General features: G+C 48.9%; 1 protein-coding gene across 3 annotated transcripts in view; it reads right to left on the reverse strand.

Moving 5' to 3' along the window:
- LOC308462093 (ras-related protein Rab-18-B-like) overlaps nt 1–10,812 on the reverse strand; it is a 50,431-nt gene extending 39,619 nt beyond the window's left edge. For all 3 annotated transcript variants that reach the window (XM_080979489.1, XM_080979487.1, XM_080979488.1), the window contains exons 1-6: nt 10,672–10,812; nt 9,166–9,326; nt 8,946–9,001; nt 5,681–5,742; nt 4,201–4,273; nt 2,538–2,653 (exon numbers count right to left, since the gene is read on the reverse strand). In XM_080979489.1, the coding sequence (XP_080835615.1) occupies nt 2,538–2,653; nt 4,201–4,273; nt 5,681–5,742; nt 8,946–9,001; nt 9,166–9,242 (384 nt within the window). In that variant the 5' untranslated portion in view covers nt 9,243–9,326; nt 10,672–10,812. The remainder of the gene's footprint in view (nt 1–2,537; nt 2,654–4,200; nt 4,274–5,680; nt 5,743–8,945; nt 9,002–9,165; nt 9,327–10,671) is intronic.
- Between the last annotated feature and the right edge of the window lie 127 nt (nt 10,813–10,939).

A 10,939-nucleotide genomic window follows, 5' to 3' on the forward strand; every position in this document is an offset into this window, starting at 1 on the left:
ACCTTGTAGCCAAAACATTCTCTGTTTTTGTTTCGCTTTCCCAGGCTTACACTCAGAGTCCAGCCCCTTTGCCAGTAACTTTCCAGGACCGTTACCTAGCAACAATGCATTTCAATAAGACATCTTATCTACCACAAAAATTTGTGGAATGCAGGCTTCAGCCTTCAAGCTGCAGGCCTCTTCTCCCGGAGCTCTTGTTTTCTTTGAAACGCAGCTCCGTGAACCAGGGAATTAATCTTCCTGCGTTCACACTTTTAGCCCGAAATGCAGCATACCTTGAACTTTGTTGCTCTGGAAAGCACCTCTTCTTTCCATCAGCTGTCTGTGGAGCCTCTGGCTTCTGTCAGACGCTTGCCTTCCTCCTTGGAGCAGAGGAGGACAATCCACCAGCCTCTCATGCAGATGTCCGATGAATCGCAACCATCCTCTGCTACCACTGTTGGAATTCTGCCTGGGTCAGAGGAATGTGCCACAAGCGTAGGCACCGGCAGATATTCCTGTCGACCTCCCCGCATCTCCCAACCTCTGCTGATAAGCAGGCGAGGTCCGGCGATTCTTCTCAGATGTATGAGAGGAACACACCGTTCTTCCTCTCTCCCCTTTGGTGTCCCCAGGGAGGGGAAAGAAGCAGACAGAAAACTATTTACATCATTTATTTCTGCCTCTTACATCAGTACAGAGAATCATGTCTGCACTCAACAACAGCAAGAAGAAAACTCCTCCCAAGTACATCCAGTACGGGTCATATGACACACTCACACACTGAGCTAACATCCGGTGCTCAGTACAGAATGGACTGCCCCTTTGTTCCCATGGCAACAGTCACAAACATCCTGTCTGGCTTTCCAGCCACAAGCAGCTGGCTGAGCTGCTAGAGCCTTTGCTTGCTGCAGCATTGGTGCTTTATGGTAACACTTTTTTCCACTGGACACCATCCTCCCTGCACAACCACAGTCCTCTGTGCGCCTCTGACTCTCAGGCACTTCCTCTGGTTTCTTCCTTCCCGCATCCCCATTTCTCAAATAACCCCATATTTTTTCCTCCTTGCACCACCACAGGTCTCTCTGCACCTGCTCTCCTCCTCCATCTCTCCAATGAAACATTTGCATCTCTTGGTATTTTCTCCCCTGACCCTCTTGTGGACCCGGAAGCAGAAAAGCCCCATCAGGCTGCAGTCCTAAGACAGGCATTCTTGGTCAGCAACAACAAGATGAGCAAACGAGAAGCAGCGGGGTGCCAAACATCCCCAGCAGGTTCTTGTATTCCAGCTCTTCCAGTATTTGTTAGCTGCTGCGCACAGAGCCCTGCTTTCATACACTCTGGGCACCACAATTTAAGGAGGATATTGACACGCTGGGATATGCAGAGAGGAGGGTGACTAAGATGATCAAGGGTCTGGAAACGAAGCCTTATGAGGAACGGTCAAAGGAGCTGGGCATGTTTAGCCTGGAGAAGAGACTGAGAGGAGATATGATAGCCATCTTCATGGAGGATGCAGCAAGCTTGTTTTCTCCTGCTCCAGAGAGCAGGACCCGAACCAAGGGCTTCAAGTTACAAGAAAGGAGATTGTGACTAAACATCAGGAAGAAATTTCTGGTGGCAAGAGCTGTTTGACAGTGGAATGGTCTCCCTCGGGAGGTGGTGGACTCTCTTTCCTTGGGAGATTTTAAAGCAGAGGTTGTGTGGCCACCTGTCATGTATGATCTGGTTGGAATTCCTGCATTTCAGGGGGGTGGACTACATGGCTCTTGGAGTCCCACCCAACTCAACAATTCAATGATTCAATGATGGGCAATTGTAATCTAGAGCCCCAGGAGAAGCAACACTCGCTCTTTAGGCCCACCATCTTCTTTAGCATTTGTTATGTACTGAGTTGAATAGGATCCAAAATGCAGCCGTCTGATTGGTCCTAGAACAATAGGACCCAGAATGCAGCAGTCTGATTGGTCCACAGGAGCCACCCAATCCAGCTCCAGGGGGAAGTGAATCCGCAACCTGATTGGCCTACAGGAGAACCCCGGAATTAGCCAATCACGTGGGGCCCATTGTGTAAATAATGTATATAAAACAGACATTCTGGGGGAACTTCCATTTTCCTCCTCACCACTATGAGCTGAATAAAGAGCATGAAATCCACTCTCGACTCTGAGTATATTTCAGCATTCATGTCACTAATAAAACAGGAACTGTAAGATCAAGTCCAGCAACATCTGCAAGGCTACATGTTCCTCATCCCTGGCTTAGGATGTTGTGGCCAGACCGTGTGGGAATAATAATAAATAAAGGTGAATGTGATATTTTTTGCAATGCCTCATCACAGGGGGCCGGCCAGAACAACAACACCACCATTCTAAGAAACAAATGCCATACACAAATCCCCCATGGCTTTGCACTTACCCCTGTGGCGGATAGTTTTAATGTCCTAATGATATCTTGCTTGTCTTTCAGGCTGTACACTGCTTAGGGATTTTTTTTTTAAAAAAAAGATAAATGCTTTCAAATAAATAAAACGAGCAGGCTCCCAGCTCCCAACTGACCTCGTCGATTTTGTTGCCCACCAACATCTTCACGACGCTTTTCTTCGTGAAAACATCCAGCTCTTGCAGCCAGCATTCCAGTCCCGCAAAAGTTTCCCTCTTAGTGACGTCATAAACTGGTCAGGAGGGACAAAAACAAACAGGTCTTTCCTCACTCAGATGCATTTTGTGTTCACATGAAAAGAGCAAAACGGGAAGGAGAAGCAGCTGCTGTTTCCCCCAGTCTTGGCCTGTCAGGGGGGTCTGTGAGGCTGTCCACCCCGCAAATTACGATCGCCTGTCAGTCAGCTGACGTCATTCCAACAGCTGGTGACATCAGCTTGAAGGATTCTGCTCTGCAGAGCTGCAATTCTCAAAGTTTCCTGTGAAAAGGGATTGGCTGTTAAACCACTCTAGGGATAACAGCTCTATGAGGGGAACAGGGGGCCTTCCTAACCAAAGTACAGCTCCCAGAATTCTTTGGGGGAAGCCATGACTGTTCAGAGCGGTACTATAGTGAATGGTGTGAATGTGTGCTTTCTGAGTAGGTAAAGGTAAAGGGACCCTTGACCATTAGGTCCAGTCGTGACCGACTCTGGGGTTGCGGTGCTCATCTCGTTTTATTGGCCGAGGGAGCCGGCGTACAGCTTCTGGGTCATGTGGCCAGCATGACTAAGTCACTTTTGGTGAACCAGAGCAGCGCACGGAAATGCCGTTTACCTTCCCGCTGGAGCGGTACCTATTTATCTACTTGCACTTTGACGTACTTTCGAACTGCTAGGTGGGCAGGAGCAGGGACTGAGCAACGGGCGCTCACCCCGTTGGGGGGATTCGAACTGCCAACCTTCTGATCGGCAAGTCCTAGGCTCTGTGGTTTAACCCACAGCACCACCCACGTCCCACAGCTTTCTGAGTATTGGGTCACCAATCTTAATAACCTTTGCCCGCTTGAAAACCTTTGCTTCTCCTGTTCCCGTTCACCTCTTTGTGACATCTTTGACTTCTCTGAGTTAGCTTACGGTCCTCTTCCACCCTCCACATCCCTTTTTCCTTTTGTGCCATGCCCTTTAGATTGTAAGCCCGAGGGCATGGACTGCCTTGGTTGTTTTTTTAAATTATTGATCTGCAAGCCACTCTGGGGAGTATTTTTGGCTGAAAGGAAGATCAAAAATGCTTTAAATAAACAAAACTGTAAGGAGTGCGGTTTTGTGAAAGTCACAGGCACACCTATTGCTGCAGTTTAACCTTGCATGACTGAATCGCTTTTGGAACTTTTAAACTCCCCCCGACATACACTTTAAAAGGAACCTGTGAGAATATTTCAGCAAGGTGAAAATGCAACTGGGTGCAGGGGTCTCTGTTTTCTTTGGGAAAAGGCCGGAAAGGCTATTTACTCTATGGCCTAAAACCAATGTCAAATGGAAATGTCTCGGAAGCCAAGCTGAAACGCCTTCAGCCTTTATGTCTGAAAATTTTTCAAGAAGTAGAGGCTCCCTGCCAAGGGAACAACCATTGCCAACCCTTGGCTTAGTGGCATGGACGCGAGGCAGCATTAATTGCTGTTCGACATCTGCCAGTGCCAGCTCGAACCATAGAGAAAAGTGTGTACTTCCACCTACCTCTGTCTTAATGCATTTCACTTCAGAATTCTGCTAATTACAAACCCGCTATGCCTGCCACGTACCTAAAATTATACCTTGAGCACCTCGGTAATAGCTAGGAGTTAAAGTCCGGAATCGCTCCTGCCCTGCCGTGTCCTACGGAAAGGGAAACAAAGGTGTTTAGAACAAAGAGACCATTTAAAGCTCTGTAGCCCCAACGTAAGGGACGTGGGTGGCGCTGTGGGTTAAACCACAGAGCCTAGGACTTGCTGATCAGAAGGTCGGCGGTTCGAATCCCCACGACGGGGTGAGCTCCCGTTGCTCGGTCCCTGCTCCTGCCAACCTAGCAGTTTGAAAGCACATCAAGTGCAAGTAGATAAATAGGTACCGCTCCAGCAGGAAGGTAAACGGCGTTTCCATGCGCTGCTCTGGTTCGCCAGAAGCGGCTTAGTCATGCTGGCCACATGACCCGGAAGCTGTACGCCGGCTCCCTCGGCCAATAAAGCGAGATGAGCGCCGCAACCCCAGAGTCGGCCACGACTGGACCTAACGGTCACGGGTCCCTTTACTTTTACCTAGCACCAACATAAACTAATAGCTCCACACACACACCCGCCACTGCCAGCCCCAGGACCCAATTGCCTTCCATAGGGACATCCCAGGAAACAGGGCCTGGGGAGATGTCATGAGACTGGTTGGAAGCAGAGGAATGGTGGGAGGAACTAGCTGGGGAACCCCCAAGAGGGCTTAGAGCCCGAGGAGTGGTGGTGAGATGACAAGGAGGGAGAAGGCTGGGAAGAGGAGAGGTCGGAAGCTGAAGAGGTAACAGGGTTTAGTGAGCAGGGCAAGTCTCTGGCAGAGAATCTGAATCTACAGGAGAGGAGGGAGGCCAAGAAGCAGAGATGAGTCAGGCTAGTGAAGTGTCACAAGTGTCTCCCCTCATAGATCTGAAACACAAACACTCTGCTGGAGAGCAGACCCAGCAGTCTTATATTGGGCTATTTGTACAGGCACGAATAGTTTTAGCACCCCAGTCAGGATATGGCTGCTGCTCTGCTTTCTTAGAAGGTAGAACTACACTCACAAAACAACATCTCACTTTTTCTCAAAGCCATTTTTAAATCAAACAAACAATCAAACAAACAAACAAACCCAAGCCTTTCTTTATTTTTAACTAGGAAAAAAAAACATGCCCCATGTGTGCAGAAAATAAAATGGCTGCCATATCCTGTATTGTTAAAGCTTGTCCTATATTTCAGGTCCCCCCCCCCTCTGTGTGTGTGTATCTGTCTGTCTCTCTCTCTGCCATGTTAGGGATCCTCTCCCAAGCACGTGTTTGAAAGGGTGTGCAAAAGGCCATGTATTTGAGCTCTGGGTAGCCAAGCACAGACAGATTTACAAATTCGTGTGTATGTCTGCGTGTGTGACAAATTCCAGAGGGGCCATCGCACGAGGCTGCACTAGATTGTAATGGACTGCTTTGAAGTCACTTCAGCACCAGATGGGAAGAGAAAAAAGGTACCAGCAGCCTGGTTTGCAACGGAGAGAAAAGGCACTATTTACCCATATTGCGAGTTGCACGGGAAAGTCACCAAGCACCATCTTCTTCACTTTGAAATCAACACCTGGGGAGAGACAGAGGAGAGAAAGAGAGGCGTCAGAGCAGACCCACCTGTTTTTGGAGAGGGCTTATCGGATGCTGCGTGGCAGGCATAGCAATTCCAACAGGAGGAAATCGAAATAAAATGTTCAAACAGATAAATGTGAGGGGGCCTCTTGCTTGTTTGGATGGAGAAGTGGTGCCTCTTGCTTGTTTGGATGGAGAAGTGGTCTCTTCAGACCTGCTTTTCCAACCCCCCTGCCCCTGCCCCACTGATATGCGGCCCCTGGAAGATGGCCTATGAAGGAAAGAGGCCCAGAGGAGGAGATTCTCTGTCCTTGCATGATCCACACAGAGAGGCTGGTTAATGCTGGTAGGCATAGCTCTATTTGAGTCTCCCTGCCTGGACTTGCAAGTCAGGTGGTGGCCTGGGGCAGGAGAGCATTTAGGGCGCCAGTAAGGCAGCGTACAATCCCAGAATGCCCTTTGCCATCACTGAGGAGCAAAATGAGTGGCAAAATGGATCGAGCTGATCCAGGGCCAGGACTGGAACGAAGTACAGTGGTACCTCAGGTTAAGTATTTAATTCGTTCCGGAGGTCCGTTCTTAACCTGAAACTGTTCTTAACCTGAAGCAGCACTTTAGCTAAAGGGGCCTCCAGCTGCCGCCGTAGCACAATTTCTGTTCTTATCCTGAAGCAAAGTTCTTAACCTGAAGCACTATTTCTGGGTTAGCGGAGTCTGTAACCTGAAGCAAGGTACCACTGTATGCAGCAGCCGATCGGAAAAGTGCCTCTGAACACGCACAAATTGTCCCCAGCGCTGCACGACCGCATTCAAACTCTGTGCACGCCAGATTAGTAAACGAGGCTTCGCTTTCAGAAAGAGATGCCTCAACGGTATTTATGTAATATGCGGTTCTCTATGCGCAGAAATGGAAGGAGGAGAGAACACCCTCCAAGGAAGAACAATTGGAATATGGTGACTGCAGAGATGGCAGAATAGACAGCACTGATAAGACACAAATTCAGAATCTTTTAAAGGAGGCTGGAAACCATTTCTAGTCTGTATAAAAAGCTATTTGTTGAGTAGCAAATGTAACTTTTTATTTGGAGAAAAATAATAAAATATTATTATAAAAAATGAAAGAAAGAGGAGCTTCCAAAACAGCGGTTCCAATATCTCTGTTTCTAAACAGTTTGCCTTTACAGTGGTACCTCGGGTTACATACGCTTCAGGTTACATACGCTTCAGGTTACACACTCCGCTAACCCAGAAATAGTACCTCAGGTTAAGAACTTTACCTCAGGATGAGAACAGAAATCGCATGGCGGCAGCGGGAGGCCCCATTAGCTAAAGTGGTACCTCAAGTTAAGAACAGTTTCAGGTTAAGAACGGACCTCCGGAACGAATTAAGTACTTAACCCGAGGTACCACTGTACATTTAGTGTTTCAGTGTGCATAGGCTAGAAGCTCGCACTTGATTTTCACCTGGCCTTCCTACATTTGCCAGCATGTTGCAGCAACTCAAGTTGCGGGATGTGGTTTGGGGAACCCAGGGTTCAAATCCCCTCCCAGCCCCTGGAAGCTGTTGCCGGGTGCCTCTGGGCCACTTGCTCTCCACCTCGCAGGGTTGTTGTGAGGATGAAAGGAGGTGTGCTTTGTGTGTGGGGAGCTCCACGTAGGCCGCTTGAACTCCTTGGAGGAAGGGCAGAACAGAAACATAATAAATATACACTTAAACAGAGAAGTAGTAGTAGTAGGAGTTTGGATTTGATATCCCGCTTTATCACTACCCTAAAGAGTCTCAAAGCGGCTAACATTCTCCTGTCCCTTCCCTCCCCACAACAAACACTCTGTGAGGTGAGTGAGACTAAGAGACTTCAGAGAAGTGTGACTGGCCCAAGGTCACCCAGCAGCTGCATGTGGAGGAGCAGGGAATCGAACCCGGTTCACCAGATTACGAGTCCACCGCTCTTAACCACTACACCACGCTGGCTCTAGGAAGCTGCCTTATATCGAGTCACAGACTTGGTCAGTCTAGCTCAGTAATGTCTACACAGACTGGCAGCAGCTCTCCAGGATTTCAGGCAGGAGTTTTTTTCTGCCCTACCAAGAGGTGCCAAAAATTGAATCCGGGGACCTTTCTGCACACAGATGCTCTGGCAACTGAGCCACAACCCTTTGAAAAATTATAAATATTATGAATAAATAAACATTATGCATGAATGAATGAATAACCCGCAACATCTCTGTTAAAGCAGGACACTATTTTTACACCTGCACCCAGGGACAGCTAGGGGCAGGATTCCTGCATTGTGGGGGTTGGACTAGATGACCCTGGGTGCCCCTTCCAACTCTATGATTCTGTACAGAAGATAGAAGGCTGGAGCTGAGCTCACAGCAGCTTGGCTAAGGCCACTCATTAATAAATAATAATAATTTTTTTTATTTATATCCTGCCCTCCCCAGCCGAAGCCGGGCTCAGGGCGGCTAACAACAATAAAATAATACAACATTCTAAAATTATTTCATTATAAAATTAATTCAAATCAACTTGATGGCAACCATTGGGCTAGAGTTCTGTGAAGATTGCCAAAGGAGGGAGTCAGGCTGCGCCCTGGCCAAAGGCCTGGTGCAACAGCTCTGTCTTGCAGGCCCTGCGGAAAGATGTCAAGTCCCGCAGGGCCCTAGTCTCTTGTGGCAGAGCGTTCCACCAGATCGGAGCCACAGCCGAAAAAGCCCTGGCTCTAGTTGAGGCCAGCCTAACCTGTCTGTGGCCTGGGACCTCCAAGATGTTTTTGTTTGAAGACTGTAAGTTCCTCTGTGGGACATACCAGGAGAGGCGGTCCCATAGGTACGAGGGTCCTAGGCCGTATAGGGCTTTAAAGGTTAAAACCAGAAGCTTAAACCTGATCCTGTACCCCACCGGGAGCCAGTGTATTAAGACTGTCAAGCACAGCCGCACCCTACGTCTGTCTTCCTCTGGAAAGAAATAATATCCTGGGAATGCTAGTTTGTGAAGGGTGCTGAGAATTGCAACTATAGTTCCCAGGGTTCTTTGGGGGCAGGGAAGCCAGGAGCTGTGGACAGGACCTGTGTTAAGAGATGGTAACATTTGAATCCCGGGCTTCCAAGGAGGAATGGAGGGGAACCCAAATGCCCACAACAGAGGGCAAGTTCCACCCCCTCTCTTTCCAGAGAACAGGGGCAGCCAGGTGATGCTCACCAATGGTTGGGTTCAAGTAGGGCTCAAACTGATCCTCAGTGAATCTCAGCAGAAGGCTGTGGGTGGAGACAAGGAGAAAGAGGTGAGTTGCAGAGACAATCTGGGACTTGCTTCTCTCTCTCTCTCTCTCTCTCTCTCTCTTTCTTTTTCTCTCTCTCCAACTGGAGCAGTTTCTCCCCAGCCCCCTCAGTGTGCCTCCCCTCCCCCACTTCCCATGCACCTGGATTTTCCTACTCCGCTGTCTCCGACCAAGAGTAGCTTCAGGATGGGCAGTGACCCAGCGTCTTCTCGCGCCATGGCGAGCTCTGTTGCCAGACGGAGCAAGGAATTTGGCAGGAGCAAAACAAGGGCGGCCCGCGCCCAACATCTGAGCCAGAAACACTGGAAGGAGAGAGGAGGAGGAGTCAGAATAAATATAGGTCGCCACCACCACCCCTTCCTTAGGCAAGGTGCACATTATGCACTAGAGAGCTGCATGAGGTTAGTTTGTGGCAGCGACTAGTTTCTAAAAATAGGTGTCTCAAGTCTTGCCTCCATATCTGAAAACTGGGCTCTGCTTGATCAGTGGTAAGGGGGAAAAAGGCACAACCCTCAGGCTTCCCAGACAGGGTAGCTCAGTTGGTTAGAGCATGGGTAGGCAAACTAAGGCCCGGGGGCCGGATCTGGCCCAATCGCCTTCTGAATCTGGCCCACGGACGGTTCGGGAATCAGCATGTTTTTACATGAGTAGAATGTGGGCTTTTATTTAAAATGCATCTCTGGGTTATTTGTGGGGCCTGCCTGGTGTTTTTACATGAGTAGAATGCATGCTTTTATTTAAAATGCATCTCTGGGTTATTTGTGGGGCATAGGAATTCATTCGTTTCCCCAAAAAAATATAGTCTGGCCCCCCACAAGGTCTGAGGGACAGTGGACCGACCCCCTGCTGAAAAAGTTTGCTGACCACTGGGTTACAGCGTGGTGCTGATAATGCCAAAGTTGCAGGTTCGATCCCCATAAAGGACATCAGCATATTCCTGCATTACAGGGGGTCGCACTAGAAGATTCACATTGTCCCTTCCAACTCTACAATTCTACGAGCCTCAGCAAACCTGCGCTTGCAAAAGGTGGAACAACAATTTGGCAATGTTCTCCTTCTTCTGCTTGAAGGCAGATACTAGACTCAGTCCCCAACCTCACTTTCAGCATCACGGTTTAACCTGCAAATATATCTGTGAAGTCTGCCCTGCTACGTAGAGCGCAGTGTGCCCAGACCTGTGGACCTCTAGATATTGCTGGACTGCAACTCCCATCATCCCCTGACAATTGGCCACGTTGCTGGCGGAGGCTGATGGGAGTTGGAGTCCAACAGCATCGGTAAGGCCACAGGTTCCCCAACCCCGCTATAGGGGGTTTAAGAAGTGTTGTGCCTGTTTTTTTTTTAGGCACCAGAAGGCGTTTTCGCAGAAATAGCACTGATTCCTACAGGATTTGCACCCACGTATGAGTGCACAGGATCCCATCTTCAGGCTGAGACCCTAAACATATTTTAAACCAGGAAGCAGCAACTCTCACTGAGATCAATTGGCTGGCTTCCACGGTGGGTAAAAAACCAGACTGAATTTCGTATTGATTGCTCCTATAGAAATCGAGAAGGCAAGGTACACTTTGAAAGGGTTCTCTTGGGACTAACAGCCACGCGTTGGCACAGAGAAGGGGCTCAAAAGCGGGATTTCCCCCACCTTACCCGCACAAAAGAGATCCGGAGCAGGGGAAGGTCGTCATATAGCTAAGCTTTGATTCGGAGCCGGGCCAGCAGGAGGCCCAAGTCGCCTCCGGAGCATGAGAAGCTGTCTCAAGGCGGAACAGTTGGGGTTTTTTCGCTCCCGCCGGGAGAGATAGAACCCATCCCTGTCCCGCACACCTCGAATTCAGGAGGGCACCTGTAGCTTTAAACCATAAACACCAAGATTTAACGGATCTGGAGTAAAAAACAAAAACGGGAAGAAAGCTAT

This window comes from Podarcis pityusensis (assembly GCF_964106645.2).
Source record: "Podarcis pityusensis genome assembly, chromosome: 13".
Taxonomy (NCBI): Eukaryota; Metazoa; Chordata; class Lepidosauria; order Squamata; family Lacertidae; genus Podarcis; species Podarcis pityusensis.